Source organism: Primulina tabacum, chromosome 12, assembly GCF_025594145.1.
Source record: "Primulina tabacum isolate GXHZ01 chromosome 12, ASM2559414v2, whole genome shotgun sequence".
NCBI classification, from domain to species: Eukaryota; Viridiplantae; Streptophyta; class Magnoliopsida; order Lamiales; family Gesneriaceae; genus Primulina; species Primulina tabacum.
Genome location: NC_134561.1, coordinates 34,989,580 through 35,015,384, shown reverse-complemented (window position 1 = coordinate 35,015,384; position 25,805 = coordinate 34,989,580). Strand labels below are relative to the sequence as shown.

At 35.7% G+C, this 25,805-nt stretch overlaps 3 protein-coding genes and 1 pseudogene across 7 annotated transcripts; 3 read left to right on the top strand and 1 right to left on the bottom strand.

Moving 5' to 3' along the window:
* Positions 1 to 649: 649 nt before the first annotated feature.
* LOC142521138 (2-hydroxy-palmitic acid dioxygenase MPO1-like) lies at positions 650 to 4,316 on the bottom strand. Of its 5 annotated transcripts, none has more exons than XM_075624359.1 (5): positions 3,763 to 4,303; positions 2,722 to 2,784; positions 2,241 to 2,312; positions 2,013 to 2,143; positions 650 to 1,173 (listed from the first exon to the last, which is right to left on the bottom strand). In XM_075624359.1, exons 1-5 carry the CDS (start codon positions 4,099 to 4,101, stop codon positions 1,122 to 1,124), a joined length of 657 nt encoding a protein of 218 aa, XP_075480474.1. In that variant the 5' UTR covers positions 4,102 to 4,303; the 3' UTR covers positions 650 to 1,121. The 5 variants fall into 5 exon arrangements, with proteins under 5 accessions (XP_075480474.1, XP_075480471.1, XP_075480470.1 ...); XM_075624356.1 differs by lacking the exon at positions 650 to 1,173 and adding an exon at positions 1,206 to 1,335 and having other exon boundaries at positions 3,763 to 4,305; XM_075624355.1 differs by lacking the exon at positions 650 to 1,173 and adding an exon at positions 1,344 to 1,512 and having other exon boundaries at positions 3,763 to 4,307.
* A 6,718-nt stretch (positions 4,317 to 11,034) lies between these two features.
* Positions 11,035 to 11,909, top strand: LOC142521178 (uncharacterized). The gene has a single exon (XM_075624406.1). It carries the CDS (start codon positions 11,152 to 11,154, stop codon positions 11,737 to 11,739), a length of 588 nt encoding a protein of 195 aa, XP_075480521.1. The 5' UTR covers positions 11,035 to 11,151; the 3' UTR covers positions 11,740 to 11,909.
* A 5,516-nt stretch (positions 11,910 to 17,425) lies between these two features.
* Positions 17,426 to 22,121, top strand: LOC142520469 (two-component response regulator-like APRR1). Its single transcript, XM_075623448.1, has 6 exons — positions 17,426 to 18,031; positions 18,543 to 18,704; positions 18,799 to 18,932; positions 19,344 to 19,510; positions 19,781 to 19,863; positions 20,912 to 22,121. The coding sequence occupies exons 1-6, from the start codon at positions 17,902 to 17,904 to the stop codon at positions 21,826 to 21,828; spliced, it is 1,593 nt and encodes a 530-aa protein (XP_075479563.1). The 5' UTR covers positions 17,426 to 17,901; the 3' UTR covers positions 21,829 to 22,121.
* A 782-nt stretch (positions 22,122 to 22,903) lies between these two features.
* LOC142520880 (uncharacterized) lies at positions 22,904 to 24,250 on the top strand (annotated as a pseudogene).
* Positions 24,251 to 25,805: the final 1,555 nt, after the last annotated feature.

Here is a 25,805-nt window from a genome sequence, read left to right as displayed (position 1 = left end):
TAATTTTTTTTCCTTATAACCAAAAACAATATGTGATAAGAGATTAGATCAAGACGATTGTATATATTTATTTAAATGATTTTTAATGTGTAAAGTCGCAAAAACACCAATCATACAATATTCGACGAAGAGTTTAGATACGGATAATCAGTTTAATGAATTTAAAAATAGATAAAAACAATCGTGAGAACTTAGATACGAATAAGTAGTGTAACGACTTTAAAAGATAAAAACATACGTTGAGAAGAACTTGACACGAATAATTAGTGTAACGACTTTAAAAGATAAAACATACATTGAGAAGAGCTTAGATGCGGATAATTAGTGTGATGACTTTTATGGATAAAAGCATACGCTATAATAAACTAAATAAAAACTATTAAGACTATGAAAACTGCGGTTTTTGGCACGCGTGTATATTAAATTTAATCTAAATTATAATTTGATATCAAATAATTTTTTTATATATTGTTCAATTGTATTGGTGTGATTATAATCGTTATATGTTTTTATTATTTTATATTTTAAAAACTCATATTATATGTCATTAATTAGTGAGGTAAGTATTTGATGTTATGATACTGCAAGCAGATATGCTGAAGTTGGGTATGCTGTCAAATGCATTCTTATACAAGTTACTGAATAGGAGTTATCAGGGGATGGGTGATTTTGCATCTGCTCTGAAGTGAACGGATGAATTATCAAATTCCGGCCGGCCTGGATCCCACAAACGAATCTGTTACTCGATCTTTCATGTTAGATGGACAAGAACTTTACTGAGAAAAAGATGAAATATTAAAAACCAGAATGGTGATACTTCCTGATAAGATATACAGTATATCGATATTCAATTTCATATGGTGACGGAGTAACCGAAAGATCCCAAGAATGGTGCTTTTAGTTGCCATTGCTTTTGGAGAGAAAAAAATTTGAAAAGAACGCGAAGGAAACAACTGAAAAACTGGGCAAATAAGAGAAACGATGCCAGCAAATTCAACCTCTGTACCGCGACGACTGCCTTCAATATAATCCATGTAAAGGGATTATGTTTACAAGGTTTGAATTGACCAAAGCAATGTTCTTCACTCAAGCGTAGCTTGGATCCATCTTTCCATTGCATTTTAGGCAAATCGTCCAATGAACAGAAAAGGATTCCAAAGCAGATCACCAAGCCTACAAGCCATTACACATTAAGCTTCGAATTCCTTTGATGCACCCTGTTATTTTGAAGGGGACAAAAGATTTTGTGTAGCAAGTGAACAGGCATTAGATATGCTTGTTTCTTGCTTTGCTTTATTATCGGGACTCCATTTCCGTTCATACCTTCGTTGAGCTCTGTTTCATTAATATCAAGCCCTTGTTCAATTCATTTCAGTAGTATGAAATCTGTAATGTGAAATTGGTGCTTCCATAGAGAAACTCACAGCATCGCCATCTACTTCATTGATTAAATACAGAGCTGTAACTGAGATATCGAGCTTCTTGAACACTAAGCTAATGGAGCCCATCATGCTTTGCAAAAAATGATATAATCAAATTCTTCGGTATTTTGCTTCAGTATCAAACCACATACAAGTTATTAGCTAATCTTTTTTGAATTCTTGTCAGTTTGTGTTGGGACACCCATGCCATGTAGAAATATTAAAAAAAAAATGGGTCTGGTAGGGACAACTTATCTGGTGATGTCACATACAGATAAATTTATAGAGTTTGGAATAGTTTGTGTAATTCTTCAACCCAACAATATTGTTAAACTAAGTCTCATTTCACCTCTCTATGATTACGATAAATGCAAGTGTCTCTCCCGGTATATCCGAAAATGGGAGCAAGTATTCACACGACAAAAACCAGCGTCATCCATGTGATTCAAGTTTACAAGTCACGGAGTCAGAATGAAAATACAGATACGTGATATCTACCATTGATCCTAATGTAGCAAAAGCGAACACGAAGATTCGACATAAGCACACATTCATTTCTTGGCAACATACACTTTCAGCATTAACAGGTACCTGATACCATTGAGGTTAAGAAATTTTCTTCTGTTTCTCGTCCTCCACTCTTTAATGTCAGCATCAATCTCTGCCTTGACTCTAGCATGAAATCCCGGGTATGGCTCGTATTCAAAGAAAGACTGCAGAGCCTGCAAGCAACAAAATAGTATGGAACAGTAAAATCACTGAAAACAAATACGAATCCTGTGAATTTTGCAAAAGATCAAATACAACAAATAAGTTTACCTCTAGTAATACAAAGAAAGGTGCCATGAGGAATGCTTGTGCGAGATTGTCCAGCAAAGCAGGTGCTCGTTTCTACAATTGATATAAAAATTTAAAAAAACAAACAAACAAAAACTTCTCTAAAAATAATTGATGCCATTGCAAAGAAACTGTTTCATGGATAAACCAGAAGAGAAATACACCTAGCTCACACAAGGTTTTAAAATGTTTACTGTGGCGTATAAATCAACTATAAAATGCTTACATCTACCACCTCTGCGTAAATACCAAAATATATCGAAGAAGCATATTCCAGAAGTAAAAATCCTCAAATTTCTTGTAGTTAAATGTTTAAGTTTCACAAGTCTGCCTTCAATAATTATGTTTTTCATCTCATAAATTTGTGTAATTTGGACATACATATCTAGAACGAGACTCATATAATTTTCTCAAGAAGAACGATGGAAGCTAATGATAACTGACACATGATCAAAACAATTACCTCAAACACACCGTGGCCTATGAACTGTACAGTCCAGCACAGTAATTGAGATGCAAGGACAACCTGGTTCAACGATAGTCATCACCAGCAATAAATTGAACTTTAATTTGGAAAAATGCATGAGGCAAAACCATAGTATCTTTCTAGACAGGTGACAAGCAGAGATAACTATCGTTGAACCAGGTTGTCCTTTCAAACAGCCCATCATAATTTTCATTAGCAGAGATGAACAAATATAAAAATTTTTGTTTTGCTGCTCCAATCCACATCTATTTTTGAGGTTTAACTCTCAAACTTACACATTAGCAGGGGACAGAGGAAGTTCTCCCCATTTGGTTCATGTCATCCCACACGAGAATTAAGATAGAAAATTTTTGCAGAATTGCACTACTTGATGAAGGTGCTTAAAGCTATGACAGTCAAGTCTAGCTGGGGTGCTCTCGAAATAGCTTAACCCCTTCTAGTACAGAGATGCGAGAAACATTCCAATATAAGTCTTTTGAGTGCTGTCATAACTCATAAGAAAGAGCTGATAAAATGCAAGCCAAAGATAATACTCATCATTTAATGAAGATTCATTTGCTTCGTTAAGTAAGACTGGGGTACAGGAAACGTAGGAAAACCCAACCAAGAATGTCCTATGGTTAGAAATTTTAAGAATAAACTCGAAAAAGTCAGGCACCGTTTCCAACATAAACCAATCCCTTAAAAGTATGGATTCATGCATCAAGCATGAACTGAATAAAAAAAATCAATATTTCGACAATGTAAAAATGTAAGTCTCATTCCCAAAACACAATAAATCCCCCCCGCGTCTAAATTCCTTTATCCGCATCATAACAATACTAGGATTCAACGTGTACATTATCACAAGAAATTGTAAACTCAGATATGTGATAATTTTCCCTTGTTCAATTAGGCTGCATTTGGAGGTTTTGCCAAACAAGCAGCCCCTTAATTAAGAGAGTTCAACATTAATCGATCCGAATGCACAAGTTAAATGATTGAAAAGTCAGATACAAGAAGAAAAAAATGAATTACCCTCCAAGCCAAAGAGAACCCCAGGCTATGAGCAAGAGCGCTGCTACCAATCCAACAGAGAACAACCAAGAACGCAGCCAAAGAAGCCGCCTTTTTATCTAAACCAACATAATAAAAGGCATAGATTACAGTGAACAAGAACCCGTAATTGAAAATCAAGAAACCATCGTCAAGTGATCGAATCGCAGAGAGCTTGAACAAAGGTGGCGTGAAATATAGAAGAACCGAAGCTGTGAACAGAATCGGCCAAACAAATATCATATGGATCAGTATATTGATGAAATTGCTGTGATAAGCTCCGTAGAAAGCAAAATGCTTCTCCAAATCAAACAACCCCATCTCCTCCTCTAGTTTATCGTGAAATTTTCTGAAGTGGGATGTTGAAAGATTGAATTTTTATGGATTAATAATCGGTTGTGGAAGCTCGTGTGTCGACGAAAACACATTCGGCGACAGGGGTCAATGGGTCTGTAGATTTGTATGAAAAGAAATTCTCAAAATAATACAGAATTCGTGGATAGGGTGATATCACTCTCATGTCAACTTCTTGGGAGAACATCTTACCAATTTTTTTTTTTTTTTGCTACGTGACGAGTTTAGCTTGAAATAATCAAACATATTTATTTGACAAAAACTTATGCGAAATGATCTTACGAATCATATTTGTGAGACAGATCTCTTATTTGGGTCATCATGAAAAAATTTACTTTTATAATAAGAGTATTATTTTTTATTGTGAATATCGGTAGGATTGACCCGTTTCACAAATAAAAATTCGTGAGACCGTCTCACAAGAGACATATTCTTTGTCATTTGCAAATTATTTGAAATCTTACTCGAAAAAGAACGTTAAAATTTGTTTGAAATATATTTATATAATATATTATATTCACAAGATATTATTATTCAACACTATCGAACAAAATAATTTAGGTTACAATTCAACCCGAGAAAAGTTCCGACATATCTAAATTTAGCTTGAATTCGATAATTTCACATGAGAATCGATTATTTTTTTAGTCTACTAGAAAAATAACAAGTGAGATCGATTCCTTCACATTTTATTCCCAATGAGGCGGAAAGGTCCTCAACTATTTTTGTCGGCCAAGTGGGCAAATAAATGAGGGGGGACCAATCAATACATGCATTAAAAATGTGGGTTGGTTGTAGGCAAATTTGAAGAGGAATTGTTTTACGCGTATAAAACGCGTCTTCACACGGACAAGGGGCTCTATAAATAGAGCTTCCCCCTTCATTCTGAAATCATCCCTTCTTCGAGTTTTCTCTCATCTTATAAGCATTTGAGTGCTTAGTTCTATAATATTTGTGAGGTGTTTTGTTCTCCTGTATTAAGAGAGTGTGTTCTCTTTGGAAACACAGTGAGTGAGTTGTACATCACAAAATATTATAGTGGAAATTTTTTTCATCTTGCCCGTGGTTTTTACCCTAATAATTTTTAGGGGTTTTCCACGTAAATCTCGGTGTCCAGTTTATTCTTTATTTTCGGGTTTTATTATCTCAAATTCCGTACGTGGGACCAAAAAGTGGTATCAGAGCCTTGGTTTAAAATTTCTTAAAATTCTGAGTATGCTCTGTGGTTGCAGCCTAGACTGATCTTCCACATCAGAAAAGATTTTTTGAGATTTTTTATTTAAGCCGGGATTATTTTGTCCAGTCTACTAAAATTGTTGTAGACATAATGGCGGGAAGGTACGAAATAGAAAAGTTCAATGGAAGCAATTTTATGCTGTGGAAAATAAAGATACAAGCAGTTTTAAGAAAGAAAAATTGCTTGGCGGCTATTGGAGATAGACCGGTGGAGATTACAGATGATGGAAAGTGGAACGAGATGAATGATAATGTTGTTGCCAATTTACACTTGGCTGTAGCTGACGAAGTTCTGTCAAGTATCTATGAGATAAAAACAGCCAAAGTTATCTGGGATACTCTAACAAAGATGTACGAGGTCAAGTCGCTACACAACATGATTTTCCTAAAGAGAAGGCTTTATACTCTTCGGATGGCGGAGTCCTCATCGATGACCGACCATATCAATACACTAAATACTCTATTTGCTCAATTTACTTCCATGGGGCATAAAATAGGGGAAAATGAACGTGCGGAGCTTCTACTTCAAAGTCTACCAGATTCATACGATCAACTTATCATCAACATTACCAACAATATTTTTATGGGCTTTCTAAGATTCGACGATGTCTTAACTGCGGTTCTCGGAGAAGAAAGCCGGCGCAAGAATAAGGAAGATAGGTTGGTAACTTCGAAGCAGGCAGAGGCTTTACCGATGATAAGATGAAGATTTATGGACCGTGACTCCAGTGGGAGCCAAAAACGAGGTAGATCAAAGTCCAGAAGTAAGAAGAAAAATATTTACTGCTTCAAATGTGGCAGTAAAGGGCACTTCAAGAAAGAGTTTACGAGTATCGAGAAGAGTTCTCAAGGAAATGTGGCCAGTACTTCAGGCGGTGGCGAAATATTATTCAGCGAAGCGGCAACTGTTGCGGAAGGCATGCACAAATTTTGTGACACATGGATTATGGATTCAGGTGCGACGTGGCACATGAAGTCTCGGAGAGAATGGTTTGATCATTATGAACCAGTCTCAGGAGAATCTGTATTCATGGAAATTATCATGCCTTGGAAATAGCTGGGGTCGGTACTATCAAAATTAAAATGTTTGATGGCACCATTCGCACCATACAGGAGGTACGACATGTGAAAGGACTGACGAAAAATCTTTTGTCCTTGGGACAATTGGATGACATCGGGTGCAAAACTCGTATCGAGAACGGGATCATGAAAATTGTGAAGGGCGCGCTTGTGGTTATGAAGGCGGAAAAAGTTGCTGCAAATTTGTATGTACATTTGGGAGAAACACACAAAGAGGCAGAACTAGATGTTGCATCAATTGGTTCAGGAGAAGAATTAATAGTGTTATGGCATAGAAAGCTCGGGCATATGTCAGAACGAGGGGTTGAAAATTCTCTCAGAACGGAAGCTACTGCCGGGACTTACAAAAGTGTCACTACCCTTTTGTGAGTACTGTGTTACCAGTAAACAACACAGATTAAAGTTTGGCATTTCTACTGCCAGGAGCAAAAGCATATTGGAGCTGATTCATTCGGATGTTTGGCAAGCACCGGTTGTATCCCTAGGAGGAGCGAGATACTTTGTCTCGTTCATTGATGATTTCTCTAGGAGATGTTGGGTGTATCCAATCAAGAAGAAATCAGATGTTTTCCAAGTCTTCAAAGATTTCAAAGCACGGGTTGAACTTGATCTCGAAAAGAAAATCAAGTGTTTGAGGACTGACAATGGAGGAGAATATACCAATGACGAATTTGATGCATACTGTCAACATGAGGAGATCAAAAGACAATTCACGACGGCTTACACACCTCAACAGAATGGAGTGGCGGAGCGGATGAATAAAACTTTGTTGGACAGAACAAGAGCTATGTTGAGGACTGCAGGTCTAGAAAAGTCATTTTGGGCGGAAGCAGTCAAAACCGCTTGTTATATTATCAATCATTCTCCTTCAGTGGCGATTGATCTGAAGACTCCGATGGAGATGTGGACCGGGAAGCTGACAAATTATTCTCATTTGCATACATTTGGAAGTCCGGTTACGTTCTGTACAATGAACAAGAAAGATCAAAGTTGGATTCGAAATCCAGAAAATGTATCTTCTTGGGTTATGCTGATGGAGTAAAGGGGTTTCGCTTGTGGGATCCTACTGTTCACAAGCTTGTCATCAGCAGGGATGTTATCTTCGAGGAAGATAAAGTAAAGGGAGACAAAGACACACCGAATTCAGAAACTATTATTTTTCAGGTGGAAAATAAGACGGATGAAGGTCAAGTTTCTTGTGAAGCAGTACCAGAGCACGAAGAACAAGAACATGTTGAGTCTGAAATTTCCAATGTGAGGCAGTCAACTCGAGACAGAAGACCACCAGGTTGGCTTTCAGATTATGTCACTGAAAGCAACATTGCATATTGTCTATTATCAGAGGATGGTGAGCCATCGAGTTTCCACGAGGCTACTCAAAGCTCGGATGTATCCTTGTGGATGATAGCAATGCAAGAAGAGTTGGAGGCATTAGACAGGAATAAAACTTGGGATCTTGTTACACTACCACAAGGGAGGAAAGCCATTGGAAACAAATGGGTCTATAAGATCAAGCGTGATGGTAATAACCAAGTGGAACGGTATCGTGCTAGATTGGTGGTAAAAGGGTATGCTCAGAAAGAAGGCATTGATTTCAATAAAATATTTTCTCCTATGGTTTGACTTACAACAGTCAGAGTAGTGTTGGCATTATGTGCGGTGTTTGACCTACATCTAGAACAGCTAGATGTGAAAACGGCATTTCTTCATGGAGATCTTGAAGAAAAAATTTATATGCTTCAGCCAGAAGGTTTTGCAGAAATAGGCAAAGAGAACTTGGTTTGCAGGTTGAACAAATCTTTGTACGGTCTCAAACAGGCGCCGGGGTGTTGGTACAAGAGATTTGATTCCTATATCATGAGCCTTGGATACAACAGGTTGAGTGCAGACCCTTGTACGTATTTCAGGAAGTCTGGTGATGATTATATCATTTTGCTGTTGTATGTGGACGACATGTCGGTAGCAGGCCCCAACAAAGATCGGGTCCAAGGATTGAAGGCACAGTTGGCTAGGAAATTTGATATGAAGGACTTGGGACCAGCAAACAAGATTCTAGGGATGCAAGTTCACCGAGACAGAAGTAACAGAAAGATTTGGCTTTCCCAGAGAAATTATTTGAAGAAAGTCTTGCAACGCTTCAACATGCAAGATAGTAAGCCAATTTCGACCCCTCTTCCTGTTAACTTCAAGTTATCCTCCGAGATGTGTCCTAGCAGTGAAGCAGAGAAGATGGAGATGTCTCGAGTACCGTATGCATCATCAGTGGGAAGTTTGATGTTCGCCATGATATGTACAAGATCGGACATTGCTCAAGCAGTGGGAGTAGTTAGTCGGTATATGGCGAATCCTGGACGAGAGCATTGGAGCACTGTTAAGAGGATCCTTAGATACATTAAGGGTACCTCGAATGCTGCATTATGTTATGGAGGATCGAATTTTACACTCAGGGGCTTTGTTGATTCAGATTATGCAGGTGATCCTGATAAGCGGAAATCTACTACTGGTTATGTGTTTACACTTGCAGGGGGAGCAGTAAGCTGGGTTTCAAAACTGCAAACAGTTGTGGCGTTATCTACAACGGAGGCAGAATATATGGCAGCTACTCAAGCTTGCAAGGAGGCAATATGGATCAAAAGGTTATTGGAGGAAATCAGGCACAAACAAAAAAATGTTTCTTTGTTTTGTGACAATCAGAGTGTCTTGCACATCGCAAGGAATCCAGCTTTTCATTCCAGGACGAAACACATTGGAGTACAATTTTATTTTGTGCGAGAAGTAGTAGAGGAAGGAAGCGTGGATATGCAGAAGATCCATACGAAAGAAAACATAGCTGATTTTCTGACCAAGCCAGTGAACACTGATAAGTTTGAGTGGTGTAGATCCTCAAGTGGTCTAGCAGAAACGTAAGCAGCAGGGAATGGCAAGATTGAAAAGATATGTGGAGATGTGTTTGATTCTCAATCAAATCTCCAAGTGGGAGAAATGTCGGCCAAGTGGGCAAATAAATGAGGGAGGACCAGTCAATACATGCATTAAAAACGTGGGTTGGTTGCAGGAAAATTTGAAGAGGAATTGTTTTACGCGTATAAAACGCGTCTTCACACGGACAAGGGGCTCTATAAATAGAGCTCCCCCTTCATTCTGAAATCATCCTTTCTTCGAGTTTTCTCTCATCTTATAAGCATTTGAGTGCTTAGTTCTATAATATTTGTGAGATGTTTTGTTCTTCTGTATTAAAAGAGTGTGTTCTCTTTGAAAAAACAGTGAGTGAGTTGTACATCACAAAATATTATAGTGGAAATTCTTTTCATCTTGCCCGTGGTTTTTACCCTAATAATTTTTAGGGGTTTTCCACGTAAATCTCAGTGTCTAGTTTATTCTTTGTTTTCGGGTTTTATTATCTCAAATTTCGTACGTGGGACCAACAATTATAAATTTTTGGATTTCTCTATGAACAAATAGGACAATTATATCAAATAGTTTGTGTAGGTGATGATGAGAATATAACTTGTTTTGTTGGCAGGATATTGTATTAGTCCATGAATTTATATTAAGAGTGACAAAATCGAATTGATTATATTTATGATAAAAACTCGAACCAAATCAATATTATCGATTTTATAATGTTGTAAATCAAACAAAATTATTATTAATTAAAAGCAAAACCATTATTACTTTAAAATCAAGAGTATGTCTTCTGTGAGACGGTCTCGCAAATCTTTATTTGTGAGATGGGTCAACCATACTGATATTCACGATAAAAAGTTATACTCTTAACATAAAAAATAATATTTTTTCATGGATGACCCAAATAAGAGATATGTCTGACAAAATACGACCCGTGAGACCGTCTCACACAAGTTTTTGCCTAAAACGAAACTCGGTTCGATTTGGTTCGGATGAACAATTATTTTCAAAAAAAATCGAAATAAATTTTTTTTGATTATTCTTTAACATAATTTAAAAATTTCTAAACTACATATTATAAATACCAATATATATAGTTAATTGAGAGATTTTTTGGCCTAAAAAATGGGTCTGTTTAGATAACTGGCATGATATTTTTAAAACCAAACCTATCATCAATTTTTCATAAACTAAAAATCAAAGTATATATATATATATATATATATATATATATATATATATATATATATATATATAATTCAAAAATTATATCTTCACAATATGGTTTGGTTTAGATTTTTTTAATCAAAACATCGGTTTGGTTTGATTTTCTGGTTCAGTTTCTGTTCATCTCTAGTTTACATAGTGCATATCGAAATGTAGCAGTTGCAGGTTCCATCGTCAACGGAAAAACATATAACTCGTTTATGAATGAAACCCGAACTTCGCTTCCTATTATTGTTATTCATATTATATAATTTCATTGATATTTAGTATGTGTATAAATTAGCACAATATTTTTTAAAGATTCAAGTTTCATATAGTTTATTAATAATAATTAAAAAAATATAATTTAAAGAAATTTGGACAAGAAAATATTTATAATTTTTTTGTAAGAATTTTTTTTTTTTGATAATTTGTTAAATTTTTTTATTATTTATTTAGAAACCCCACCCCCAAAGTTTACCCCTCCACAATTTCATTCAACGGACGTGTTCTTCAAAAAAATCTTCTTCCCAAGAACTTTCTCCCCTCAAATTCCAAACCCTAGATCCGATTTCTGAAGAAATTTCTATGGAAATCTCTGTAATATCAGACTCTATATCGACCGTTGTTTATTCCACGCAAGGATTGGCCTTCTCGAATTTCCTCCTCAATCGCCCATGCAACGTCCTGTCTCCATCGGACGCGTCTCCCGATCAACCCTTATCGCCGCCGTCATCCTCCGCCGCACCTTTCCGTGTCTCAGCTGTAGGGCCTCCACCCACCAGGACGTTGACCAAACCACGCCTCCGTAGAACCCGCCGTGTCAAGCAGAAATCCCTGATCATTGATTATGACGGATCTGGAATAGATGAATTATTCGTTTTCAGCGACGGGGGAGGTTTTAACAACGGTGATGGATATTTCGGTGGCGGCGTCGGTGGCGGCGGCCGTCGGGGGTGGAACTTTGGTGGATACGGAGGTGCTGATTGGGATGAGTCGTCCGGTAACTCGATCTCCGACCCTGCTTTTGATTTTGTGTACGAGATTCTATGCTGGATCGCAATGTCGAATTGCTTGCACTTCGCTTTCAAGAAGGTGGTGAGGAACGTGGCCGGCGGAATCGGCGATCCGGGGAGGGAAAAGGTTGTTCCGATGCCATTGACACCCGTTTGCTGAATGGTAATAATTTGTTCATGAACTTGGTAGTAACTTACATATAGGTCCATTCAGTTTCAACTATGGAGTAATTCATGTATCTGTGTTTTATGTATATATGGAATTCTTGTTAATTTCATCGCCTGATTTCGAATGATTCAATCCAAATACATCCTCGGTGTTCTGGATTTTGTATTCGAAAAAGCATTTGCCCCGACTAGGACGAAAAACATGATAAACTAGCTATTGATTTAGATGAAAAATAGTTCACACACTTGGATGGACTAATTTTGTTCCCAATTCATTGCTAGTTCTTCCTTCACATCTGGATTCCACCGTAAACAAACCACCGGTTGTAAGTGTAACAGTATACGACGAAAATTCGAGGGCAAATCCGTTCTGTCTGGCTCGAGTTCATTAGATACTAGACTATTTTAATATTCCTGTTCGAATTTGGTTCGAATCAAGGTTCTTAGTTTCAGCTCTGCTCGATCTATTCAAACATGTTTGCTAACTATTTGAACTGTTACGTCGTAAAAAATGTTGCAGGAGATCTTTTTCGCGTTGCTGCGATGTCAAGGGTTGAAGACATCATCAAGTCATAGCTAAGATATTTCCAACTAAATTTAGATTTTGAAGCTATCATTCTCATCTCAAACTATCTATTTTTAGCAGACGACTCAGCTTTTCTAATTGCACACCAATTACGCCAAACAAATTTCTGGAAATTGAATAGTAATCTTAAATGGAAGAAAATAAAAATAATTTTTTATTGTAAAAAATTAGAACAATAGTGATAATAATTACTTTTTTTAATAAAGGTAAAATGATCAAATAAATAAAAATTTAAATAATAATCATAATATTATCAACTCAACCAAACATTTCAATAATTATCATGTCTTATTTTTTTTTATTTGTCCCATAAAATCATATTACTATAACTCAATTGCCTTAACAATAAAATCAAACGATACCTTAAAACTTTCAAGATTACTCATTATAAGAATTTTAATATTATTTGTAATATTAACAACTATTTAAATATAATAATTAATGAGAAAAACTTTTTACGAAGAATTCATTATTATTTTGTATTTTCTATTAAAAATAATAGGAATACCTGCGATATTTACTCGGCAAGCTTTTGGAAACAACCATGATTTTTATGGCCGAACCCAAACCCTACACATGTTGTAGGTAGAGGTGGGCGTTCGGATATCGGTGACCCGAACTGAATTTTTTTTTTGCGAGTTAGTACAAGTAGTCATGTTTTCAAAATCAGACCGGTTCGACCAGGGATCGATCATTGGTTCCGATCCGAATCACATTCATAAATCGTTTTTACAGTCAAGAAACGGTCAAGAACCGGGTTCACTTTTTTTTTTTGAATTTATTTTTTGAAAAGATTTTTTTAGAATTTAATTGTTTTTTATATTTAAAAATTTTTATTTTTGGTTATATATATTATTATTTGATTTTAAAAATTTTTATTTTTTGGTTCTTTATATTATTATACAAAAGAAATCTATTAATATAGGGCTGAAATCTCTCATTCTCTTCAAATCTCTTCTTCCAAATACTTTGTACTCGGCTAGGGTTGTCTTGTTCGAGATTCTCTCGCTGTTTGTCTATATTTCTTGTTTAAATCTATGAAAGAAAGGAATTAGGTAAGATTTATTGTCGGGCTACCCCATTTGTTGGATACCCGACCCAATAAACCCGAACCCGCAAACATGTCGTAAGGACACGACAGCCATGTTTCAACTTTAAAGTAATGATTTTCTTCCTTTTTATTTATCCATGGAAGATGCTGGTAAAAGTTGGATCGTGGACCTCTACAACAAAAAACATACTGAAATATGTTCATGGAATAATTGTTATTCTATAATGACTAGGGATGTAAATGAACCAAACCGTTTGTGAGTTATTCGAAGCTCGATTCGATAAAAGCTCGTTTGAGCTCGTTTAATGAGGCTCGTTAAGATAAACAAACCAATTTCAAGCTCTACGATATTCGGCTCGTTAGCTTGTGAACATGTTCGTTAGTAAATTTATAAGTAATATCTTAGATGAAAAATAATAATTTTGATATTTAATTTATTGATTTAACACATTAATTATGAAATATATAGAAAAATCTATTAAATTTATTTATTATAATAAATTGACAAATTTTAATAAGAATATTATATTTTTTCTAAATGTATAATTTATTTTTTAATGAATATTTAAATGTACAATTCATATTTATTGAGCTCGTTTAGGTTCGATAAAAGCTTGAATAAGCTCGTGAGCCATGAATATATTCGTTAAATAAAGCTCGAGCTTGACTCGATCATAAACAAGCCAAGCTCAAACATTCAAGAGTTCGGCTCGGCTCGACTCGATTACATCCCTAATCATGACATTTAAGTGAGTTGGCAAGACTTAAAATGATGTAAGTTGATATTCCGGACATCATATGAGAGAAACATATTTTTCACTGAAATATTGTGGGGTATGCTCTGGGGTTCGGTGTTTGCTATCCTCTCTCTCGAGTTCTTGTCTACTATGCACATCCCTCGATTTACTTTCCTGTATGGACAAGAGGTCTCTTCCTGTCTGGGTCAAAAGATATCTGAATCATATAGGGGAGTTTATCACCATCAGTAGACCTTTTGGAAAAAAGGGAAAAAGACTTCAAATTTGGATCCAAATAATGTTAAAGACTTCAAATTTGAACTATCTATTAATAATGTCTTATGTGAGACGATATCAGGTATCTATATTTATGATATTAATCAACTTTGTCCATATTTACAATAAAAAGTAATATTTTGACATAAAAATGATATATTTTTTATAGATGACTCAAATAGAATATCAATATTACAAAATTAACTTATTAAAAACGAAGTTCTTTTCTTGACATTTCTGCAACACAGGGGAATGTTATGTAAACAGTGATCAAATGAAGAGCCAATTACCGAGAAGTCATCCATGATTTCCTCCACCATGTCTGCACCTCTGAAAAGTAGCAGACGCATTGCATAGCCCAAATGACAACCTCCTAAAAGCAATGTTCTTATTCTTTAACCTCTGAGGGTATGGAAGGGTCGGTTTCAGTATAGGAGTCCGTTCAAATTCAAGTTCAATCTTGGACTCCTCAATTTTCTTCTCATTTATATCCTTACACTCATCATCTAGAATGGAAACGTTAGTTCATAGCGAAATATAACAAAAACAAAGTATGTTTGAAGATTTAAATATCTCAATACATTAATAACAAAAGCGAATAATCAGATAACAATCAATTTATGGTCAGTAAATTGAAATCAAATAAAGCTAGTAAACACAATTAAACCAAAAAGAAATCAATCATATAAACAACTGAGTCAAAATTATCGTGTCAACAAAGCCACATCATCCTCTAGAATGGAAATGTTAGTTCATAGCCCCCACTTGTATCTATTCTATGTCCTACAACAACTACCAAATGAAGTTTATACACTTACTATCCAACCTAACTTCGAGATAAATAAGTTCATTGGTGTTGAAATGATTCAACCAGTCCTTGAAAAGAAAAAGAAAAACAAATGTGTATAAAGGAGTTGAAAAAAAAAACAAAAGAAGAAAAACAATGAAATGAATGAATCAAAGTGGTGAAGAAAGGAAAAAAATGGGAAATGGAGGATGTGAACGATGAGAAAATAATTAGTGGATGTTGAATGACATGAGAGTGAAAATGATGAAATTCAAATATTTGTCTCAAATTTTGATTTTCATATCCTTTATTGTAGCAATGAGCTGAAGTCCGACGTTATAAGCCTACAAGACCTATTAACCTTATCACATTTATCAAATATATTAGTGGAGAAAAGTTGTTCAAGTCAAGCTTTACCTGAGAAACATGGTTAGCAATTATGAACTTTAATCATTTGCATGTAAGCATCTCATTGTTTGACATCAAATTTCTTGTTTACTTGTGTTGAATATCTTATTAACCAAATAATCACCATTAAAGTCTTTTGTGATCTGTGTAAGTGAATTTGTATCTTAATAAAGTGTGGGTTGAACTGAGGTGAAGATTTCTTGAGTTTATAAGACGAGTGGCTGTTGTGAATCTATTTGAGCATTCGATTGGATAAATGAACATTGACATATCACACACGCACGTGACTCTTGAATGATTGTGAATTATATGAAAATGGATAAGTCGGATGCCAATGTCTATTTTGCATATCCATTAGTTATAGGTGTTAGCATTAATTCTTGATTGAGTTCTTATTTTTATTTTGCTCAGGACTAGCAAAAGTTCAAGTTTCGGGGGGTTTGATAAGTGCAAGAATTTCATTTTAATTTATATGAGAATCCATTTGAATTATGTTAGTTTTAGACAAAATTATGCTTGGTATTTGTTGTTTTTATGTCGTGCAGAAGATGAATAATTATTGGATGATTGATGGCTATTAATGGTGTTTTTTATCGCGAAAGATTGGTGGACAAGCGCCGCAACGTCAAGGAAGAAGCGCCGCACCGCTAAGGCTTCAAGGAGGAAACAACAAGCGCTAAAACCTAGCGCCGCAGCGCCATAATGTTCGAACCACAAGTGCCACAGCGCCAGCACTGCCGAACCGCAAGAGCCTAGGTGCTACATCACTAGCATCGCGGCTCCATAGTGTTCGAACCACAAGCGCCGCAGCTCCAGCACTGCCGCACCGCAAGCGCCTAGGCGCTACTTCTGGATTCTACGGGTGCCTAGACCCTGAACCACAAGCGCCGCGACGCTGTCACCTATGAAGGAAGACAAATGAGCTTCAATTTACGAGCCCGAACAATGCAATAAACGAAGAACGACGAATCTGAGGACAGAGACACCACTTCTGATTTGCTATCTAAACTTTCGTTTTTTTTAAATCTTGTATCGAGATGTCTAAATCTTCAAACATGCTTTGTTTTTGTTTAGATTTTGGTATGAACTAACGTTTCCATTCTAGATGACGATGTAGCTTTGTTGACACGATAATTTTGACTCAGTTGTTTATATGATTGAATTCTTTTTTGTTTAATTGTATTTACTAGTTTTATTCGATTTCAATTTACTGGTCATAAATTGATTGTTATCTAATTAATTCTACAACTCGGGAGAGATACTAGAATTATGGATCGTTAGGGACACATCGTTAAATTTTATACTCTTCGGAAGGCGTGTAACTTTAGTAAGGCTTAGGTAAGATCATCGTTTGCATATATCATTTGAACTTAGATTCTTATTAGGAATGTTTGAATCGAAGTCTGAATAATACACTTTATTCGTCACTTGGGAAATGAAGAATAAAATAATTAAGTGTTTTTAGCCATTAAACGACTGGAATTCACGAGTATAAAAGCAAACAGAAATAGTTATCGTGGAAACTAAGTGAAATCATTCATATAGATATTTTCTCTCATTGATATTTTTTCAATTCGATGATTCGATTAATATTTATTTACAATTAATTTATTTTCAGTGAACCAAACCTATGTATTGATTTTTCGAGATAAAACCGTGTAAATAAGTTTTTGTTCTGTTAAAATAATCAACATATTTACTCGGATTAGTGCATATAATAAGTACGATTTATATATAATAAAATATAGTATGATTATGTAATTATTTTAATAATAATGTTTACTATAGTTACCGGGCCCACTGACAATCCGTCTTCACCGTTGATAGGACGACGGCCACATGACCAAATGCGTACCTCACCCATTGGGAAAAACACCATTAAAGCACTGAGATATTTTCTTCCATCTCTCTCCCGAGCTTTTGAATCACTCTGCTGCTGTAGATTTTGTGGGTTTGTACAGGTGGATACAGCCGCTGGGTCGTTAGCGTGGCGGTGTCGAGAGTCGTCGGATTGGAAATTTCTGCTCTTTCCCACTTTTTCCATGTTGTGATAGATTTCTCGATTACCTTCTATGGATTGGGATGTGATTAACTGCCAGTAATGGTTGGAAGAGGTCAACTTTTCACCTTTCTCAATTGGATATTGCCTTTTGTGCTGAGTTAATGATCTGAACGATTGAAATTAGAAGCGAGAGGAGATTTGATTTGTTGTAGGTCCGGAATTTAGTTATGGAGTATCTATAGTGTTAATTCTATTGCGGGTTTGATTAGGAAGCTGTTTTCAGGTTAGTGTCTTGGTTTTGGGGGTGATGGAGAATGAAACGGGGAAGAGTGGGGATGTGTTCATCGATCGGAGTAAAGTGAGGATTTTGCTCTGTGATAATGATGACAAAAGTTCCGAGGAGGTATACACGCTTTTGTGTAAATGTTCTTATCAAGGTATTCTCATTTTTCTTCTTTAGCAATTAATCTTTGATTGTTGGTGTTATTTTGTTATGATTTTGAGCAATTGTTCATAAATCAGAAATTTATTTGTCATGCGTTTGCTGTTTTTTCATGTGTTGACTTGGATAAGATGAAAGTTCACGCCTTTCTCATGATTAAGACATGGAAAAGATTGGTAGTTTGTGAAATATTTGATTTATGCCATTTAGACGAACAAATTCTATTAACGATTGCATCCCTTCTAAGATTTGATATTCTGATAAGACTGCTATTCTTCCAATTCCATTTGATAAAATGATTTAATTAGAAAGCTTTGTTTTTTACGGGCCCGTCATAGGATTATTTGGCTAGATTGATATATAAGGAGCCAGAAGAACAGAAAATGCAGTTTACTTGTCCAAGTATAAAATAAATTGCTTCTGAAAAAATTTTAGTTGCAGGAAACTTTTAGTAGAAAGTTTCACGTTGATTTTGATTCTGAATATAGTTGGCCCTTGCTTTCCAGTTATTTCTGTAAGATCACCAAGACAGGTGATTGATGCACTGAATGCTGCGGGGCCTGATATTGATATTATTATCTCGGAAGTTGACCTTCCGATGTCTAAGGGTTTGAAAATGTTAAAATATATCATGAGGGACAAAGAATTGCGGCGGATTCCAGTGATCAGTAAGTGTACATTTTATTTACGTTGTGTATTTCATTGAGTTGAAGACAGGCTGGTTTAATTGTCATTCTTTGGTTGTATTGTTTTGCTTGCTAGTGATGTCAGCTCAAGACGAAGTTTCTATTGTTGTTAAGTGCCTAAAATTTGGAGCAGCTGATTATCTTGTGAAGCCCTTACGTACTAATGAGTTGTTGAACTTGTGGACACACATGTGGAGAAGAAGGAGAATGGCAAGTACTCTTTTCTCATTAAGAAGTTGTTTCATTTCACTGGTTTTCATTGGTTTTCTTAGAGAGCAGTGTGACGACTTTCTTTATTTTTAAAATTCAGATATCGACTAGGCTCACGCATCACACATGCTTGGAACTTTTTAACTTGTTTGAGGTTTATACCTGGACACAAAAGTTTGAGGACGTGTGGTTGTATGATCTTTTGAATCTTTAAGATAATAGCTATTCTGGTTGTGTAGCTATCGAGAAACAAAGCTTCTTTTACTAGGGCTATTCATCCAATTTCTACAGGGAGTGGCACATGTATGTGATAGTGTTTTTTTCCTTGGGCATGATGTATATCAGCCATTTTTGGTGTTTTATTTTGGTATTTGTGTTATGACGGTTTATCTCTTGATTTTACGTTGACAGCTGGGACTTGCTGAGAAGAGCATTGTAAATTGTGATCTAGATCTGGTAGCTTCGGATCCTAGTGATCCTAACACCAACAGCACTACTTTATTCTCGGATGACACAGATGACAGGTCTCTGAAGGGTAATAACCCAGAAGTTTTCAACACATCAGGAAGAGGAGGTGAGTTTGAATTTGAAAACATATATGAATGACACTAGCCATGATAATTTTTTTCCTTCCATGTAAACAATATCATCAATTTCTTAACATTGAAGATAAACAGTTTATTTCTGGTCTTAAAAGAGCATGTATAGATTTATCTCAACAAAGGCTTCGGGACCAGTTATTGTTTTTAATGGCAAGGAGTAGCGTAGGGGATTTTCCATTTTGGCCAAATTGTATGTCTTTAACTAACCTGACTCCATTCGCATTGTGTTTAGATTCCTGCTACCAGAACTGCTACTCGGATAGAGACTGTGATTTGTGATCTTCCAGTGTGTCAGCCTGTCGTGACACAAATAAGTGACAAACAGACAGGTGACTGGATCACGACTTTTTAAATAATTTCAGACAGCCTATAAATTAAAAATAAGAATCATATTTCCCTGTAGCATGTGGAGAGAATATATCATGCATCACCATTTGACAAGTTACAATCACTGCTAAGTGCAGGAAGCATATATTTGGAATGAAGTGTCAGCTATATTTAATAAATAGTTTTGTAAAAATGAGGAGCATTTTGATCTCCGTCCATCTTAGAACCATCTTCTTGTAGGAGTTTGTTGTTACATATGCTGGTGCATGATCGACTAGTTCAAATAAATCGAAAGGATTTGGAGTCAAGTTCTAATTAAAGCAGTGGTCTTTACTTTTGTATAATTTAAACTCGTTCAATTTTACTTGGACTGATCAAAATCTTGAAGATGCTTTTCCCATTTCCCGTTGTTTATGGTCAAATAGCATCCAGAAATATCATTAAAGTTTCTATGATTGGTCTATTTGAGATGACCAGAATTTTTTACAATGTGAAATGGGAAGAATAAATTATGTGAACTGATGCATTTCTGTTGGAAGAAAGTATTTAACTAGACTAATTAATAAGGCATTTAAACATTGAATACTAAATTAAGTTATAAACATCCATTAAATATTTCAATGCAAGGAAGGTTCTTCACATAAAGATTGTTCCTTTTCTCCATCAGTGTTCTCAGTTAGTCATGACTAGTTTTGTTACTCCTCTCTCCACAATTTTCGATGTTCACTGATGGCACGTGCTACGAGACATTTTTATACTGATTTCTCCAAGTCTGCCTTATTCTTATATTTTAGATCAGTATATTTAATTCTCTGCTTAAAATATGTGAGTTGGTTTTCCACTGTTTTATTTGGATATTTGTTTGAGTGTGACATCAAAATATAGCCTACTGATTTAGTTACTCTGGAGGCACCTTTGATTCTTTTCTACAATGACTACGAGACTCCTGATAATTAGGAAATAATAATGGTCTGCTAAATGAAAACATTAATATCTGTTTTATTGTCTCCCGTGTGCATGTAACTAAATGTGGACTTGAATGCTTTCCAGGACAAATTTCGTCTTTTCTGAAAAAGGAACTAAAAATAGGCGAGTCTTCTGCCTTTTTCACGTATATCAAGTCAACCATACCCAACAGCACCACTCGAGGGCCACCTTCTGTTCATGAAGATGAACCTCAGCATTTGAAGATACCAGAGCATATCTCCATGGTAAGTGGTCAAGCTGTTATGGACATCCAACAGCAGGATATCACAAAGACCATGGAAAATCGTTCTGATGGTGATGAATATCACTGCAGTAACAGCTTTCACGATTCTTTCTTTGCGGAGAGGTCGTGTACTCCTGTATCTCATGATATCTCACAACAGAGGAACTCGGACGAAGATTTCTGTCACTCACTTGTGCGTTCAGGAAACGTTGGTGATGCGACCGGTCATTACACTCATGCTGCTTATCCTTACTACATGCCCGGAGTGATAAATCAAATAACGATGCCACCAGCCTCAATGTATCAAAAGCACGCACTGGATATACACAACCATTCTAATCTTGCTATGTTGCCTCCATACAATCACATTCCTCAATTCCCACCTCACGTCCAAGGGATGGTGCCTTATCCATACTACCCCCTTGGTATATGCTTACAACCTGGTCAAATGCCTGCTCCCGCTCCTCATTCATGGCCATCTTTGAAATGTCCGCCAATGAATGAAGGGAAGTCGGGTAAAGTTGATCGAAGGGAGGCAGCCTTGATGAAGTTTAGACAAAAGCGGAAAGAGAGGTGTTTTGACAAGAAGATCAGGTATGTAAACCGGAAAAAACTCGCAGAACGTAGGCCTCGCCTGAGGGGCCAGTTTGTGAGAAAGGTTAATGGCATTACTGTGGATCTTAATGGGCAACCAGCTTCTGCTGAAGAAGAAGAGGAAGATGATGAAGAGTATGACGAGGAAGAGAATGATTCTTAACATGGATGGGATTCGATCTTCTCTTCTGAATCTAAGACTAACATTGGAACTGGTTGAGCTGTTTGAAGAGATTCTCAGTAGATTTCTCGGTGTCTGTCACTTCTCCCGTTGTGACACGTAGAGTAACTAAACTTTGTGACATTTATCATTAGCATCACCCGTAAGTTAATCCAATTTCAGTATATGTATTAATGGAAATGCATATGAACAAAATGAAGAAGTAAAGACAGAAATGGAACTACCCTAATAAAGCAACCACTACGGCTCTAATTTAGGATAGACCTTGTTCCCACTACATTTGGAAGTTGAACTGTCATTCGACAATACAATATATCACAATGAAATATAGAAACAAAAAGAACCCACGGACCATGGTGCTTGGATTTTATACCATCAACTTTACCTTCACGTAAAGGACATCTAGGCCTATATTTAATCCTAAATCATGATGATCGCCAAAGTAAAATAATGAGTAATTATACCCAAGATTATATCCTGTTTCTTGATAAAACATTATTATTATTATTATGCCATCATTTCATTTTTCAACAGCAAGCAACAATACAAACCCCTTAACTTGTGTTGTAAGTTCTCACAACCATTATGATGTTATTTGTCTTCTGGGAAATTCCTAATCTGTCAACAAGATCTGTTGGTTTCATACCCCACACTAGCTGTTAGCTGAAGTTTGTTTTTTTCCTATTTGTAAATGTATTCTGTTGCCAATATAAACAACTTTTGTATAAAATATATATATTTTGCTGCTATAAACATGGTCGTTTAAAAGGGACAATTTTCAGTACCTTTGTAACTAATGTCAAGATTTGGAGATCCCAAAGTAATTAGTTAACAACTTACGCCACCAATCTATTCCAAACAAAGCCAGTCTGCAGAAACCAAAGCTCTAAAACTACTCCAACTAGGCTTTTGCTGTTAGTTTTTAGTTGTTGGCCAATCCATTCCACCAAAAAACTACACTTTACCAACACCTCCAAACTACCAAAACAGAATTCTATATTTATATCGATCCCATGCATATTATAATTCCACATAATTTGTATTTTATTTTATTTTTAGCATGATTGGCACATTAAATGTATCTCACAATTGGAAAGCATAAACCCCAACTAAACACATAATACACATCCCATCTTCTAAAAAAAACTTCTATTTACACGCCCATTTCAAGAATCGACACCACTCTCATCTTTCCTTGATCCACAATGGAGAAAACAGCTGCAATCATTAGAAGATCCATCTTCACTTTCTTGAAGAACTACCAGTACTTCACCTCAACTCCATCTCTTCTCGCCCTCCCATTCGCGGTCTTGTGCCTCGTGTCCCAGCTGATCGTCCCCATGTCGCCGCTTTTCCGGATAATCCACCTCCGTTTAAGGTCACTTTTTCTTGCTGCGGAGTTCCCTCAATCAGCAGAGCTCTTTGCCATTCTCAATCTTAAACTCTCTCAGACAATTGTAAACTATCTTTTCTCCTTACCCTTTACCATTTCCTTTCTTCTTCTCGCCAAAGCATCCGTAATCCAAGCCGTCGAGCGTAAAAAACCAGAGCAGAAACATGCGTTGGCTTCTTGTATTCAACTGCTCAGCCCCCTCCTTGTCACACAGTTTTGTAACTCATTACTCATTCTTTCCGCAAACGCCACTTGCTTCTGCCTAATAGTCGTGTACTTCAACTTTTTTGACATGTTGGGAGCCCTTTCTGCACCTGGATCTTCACTACTTTTGTCGGCATTAGGTGCATAATCTACTCTATCATTCTTGCCAATGCCTATGTTATATGCAATCTTGCATTAGTATTATCCGGATACGAAAAGGCCGGCGGCTTTATCTCAATCCTCAAGACTTATGTGCTGATCCAAGATAGAACTGCAACTGCATTATTATTGGCTTTGCCATTCAACATGGCCTTAGCAGGCATTGAAGCCTTGTTTGAGTACCGCATCGTTCGATCCTATAATCGAGCTTTTGCCTTCAACTCAACAATGATTTTTGAGGGATTTCTCATTGCATATCTGTATGCTATGACACTAGTTCTTGATACAATTGTGGGTTGCATTTTCTTCAGAAGTTGCAGAACAACAGAACACCAAACCAATCGAGAGGAGGAAACGTACTTTCACGGGATCGAAATCCATGACTGTAAGTTTCTCGCAAAAGGGGTTTGAACTGGTAATTCAGTGAAGAGACCTTTTTTCCAGAAATCAACGAGATTCATTGCATTTTTTTCCTGAAAAATGTGTTGTTTTTGTATTTCAAACATATTTCCAAAGTGGGAATTTGCAGTCTCAAAAAACATGTAGATTTTGTAAGTAATTCACATCTGAGTTTGGATTGAGATGGAATGTAAGTGATCTATCCATTGTTCCAATTTCTTGCTTTGATTTCATAAATGTGGATCAAAAAATTAATTGGATGGACATTATTTTTTTTCATAACAAAAAAATCCTATAAATATTTGATATGAAGTTTTATATTTTTTCAAGGAAAAAATACTTTTTTATATGTAATTTTATCAAATATAAACAGTTGATGTGTAGGGAAATGATTAGAACATGGACAATTAGATGTATGAGTATGATAATATACCAACTCTTGATGGCAAGTACCCAACTCTATTAAAGTTAAGGTACCTAATCTTTTAAAATATTTAATTAATTTTATGTATATTTAATAAATATAAAATTTACACAAGAAAAAAAAAGATTTTTTTAAATATAATTTTTTAAAATAAAATATTATACCAAAATGGTATAATTTATGCGTTAAATAAAAAACCAATCCCCTTTAAATCTATTTCAAACTTTAGTCTACAAAAAATATTCTTTTTTATTTTATTTATAATTTAAATAGTTAAATTAATTATTTACTTTGCATTAAGCATTGTAGAAAAATTATTATTTCGATAATTAAAGTTAAATTGTAACTTTTGATTAAATAATACGAGATAGGTGATACCAATTGTATTATTTGATTTTCTATATTCATCTCGTAAGTGATCTATTAATGCATTTGGTATAAATAATATTATATTGAAACTAAGTAGAAATAAAATCATCAAATAATATTTTAAAATTAATTTTTGATAGTTCTAAAAAATTTCTATTTTTATTATAGATTAAATCTATGTTGAACATTTCATATTCGCAATCTTGATTTTGATTTTAACAAAACTTGTTGTTGTATATTTACTCACGTGTGAAATTGCAAACACAAGAAAAAAACTGAAACTGAATTTAGCCAAACTGAATTTCTGACGAGCTTTGGTGTTTTGATGATATCTCTCAGCTGGATGATTCAAATGACAATCCGTCAACTTGATTGATCATAAAACTCAATTTGGAACAAGTCATATCTGACGTTAGTGGGACAAAATCAGATGTTATCTAGGCCAAACTGATCGCTGAATAACAAAATTGATTGTACGAAAACAACAATCAGTTGGGTATGGGAAGTTGCAGTATTTTGGCTATATCTCTCAGCTCGATTATTGGAATGAAGCGATTTAGTATGCGTTGAATAGATAAGACAATGATCTACAAATCATCTGCAGAAGTCAAAATCTGAATCGAAACTTAAGATGTTGATAAATGACGACAAAACTACTGGCTTTGCACAAACTGAAAACAGTTAAGCTGATTTCAGCACACCAGTTGAACTAAACCAATTGGGCTGCTGAACTAGTTGAGCAGCTGACCAGTTGAGCTGAGCCAGTTGAGCTGTTGAGCCAGTTGAGATGCTGACCAGCTGAACTGAACCAATTGACCAAAGTTGATCAGTTTAAGCTATCGAAAATGTCCAGCAAGGCGAATTTGACCGTTGAAATTTCAGAAACAGTACAGAAACTTTTCAAACGGTCATATTATTGTATTTAGTGTATATATCATTGTTGAGGCCTATAAATACAACATCTTGAAGATCAAACAAGAGTTTTGAAGGGGATTCAAGTATGGGCAATCA

Bases quoted from the DNA above. Each gene is read 5' to 3' on its own strand.
- LOC142521138 (XM_075624355.1), bottom strand. From the start codon at position 4,101: ATGGGGTTGTTTGATTTGGAGAAGCATTTTGCTTTCTACGGAGCTTAT. The intron at 2,313-2,721 runs GTAATTGTTTTG...TATCAATTGTAG, and splicing joins TAGGCCACGGTGTGTTTGAG to AAACGAGCACCTGCTTTGCT. The intron at 2,144-2,240 runs GTAAACTTATTT...TGTTGCTTGCAG, and splicing joins CTTTCTTTGTATTACTAGAG to GCTCTGCAGTCTTTCTTTGA.
- LOC142520469 (XM_075623448.1), top strand. From the start codon at position 17,902: ATGGAGAATGAAACGGGGAAGAGTGGGGATGTGTTCATCGATCGGAGT. The intron at 18,705-18,798 runs GTAAGTGTACAT...TTTGCTTGCTAG, and splicing joins GCGGCGGATTCCAGTGATCA to TGATGTCAGCTCAAGACGAA. The intron at 19,511-19,780 runs GTTTGAATTTGA...TCCTGCTACCAG, and splicing joins ACATCAGGAAGAGGAGGTGA to AACTGCTACTCGGATAGAGA.
- LOC142521178 (XM_075624406.1), top strand. From the start codon at position 11,152: ATGGAAATCTCTGTAATATCAGACTCTATATCGACCGTTGTTTATTCC.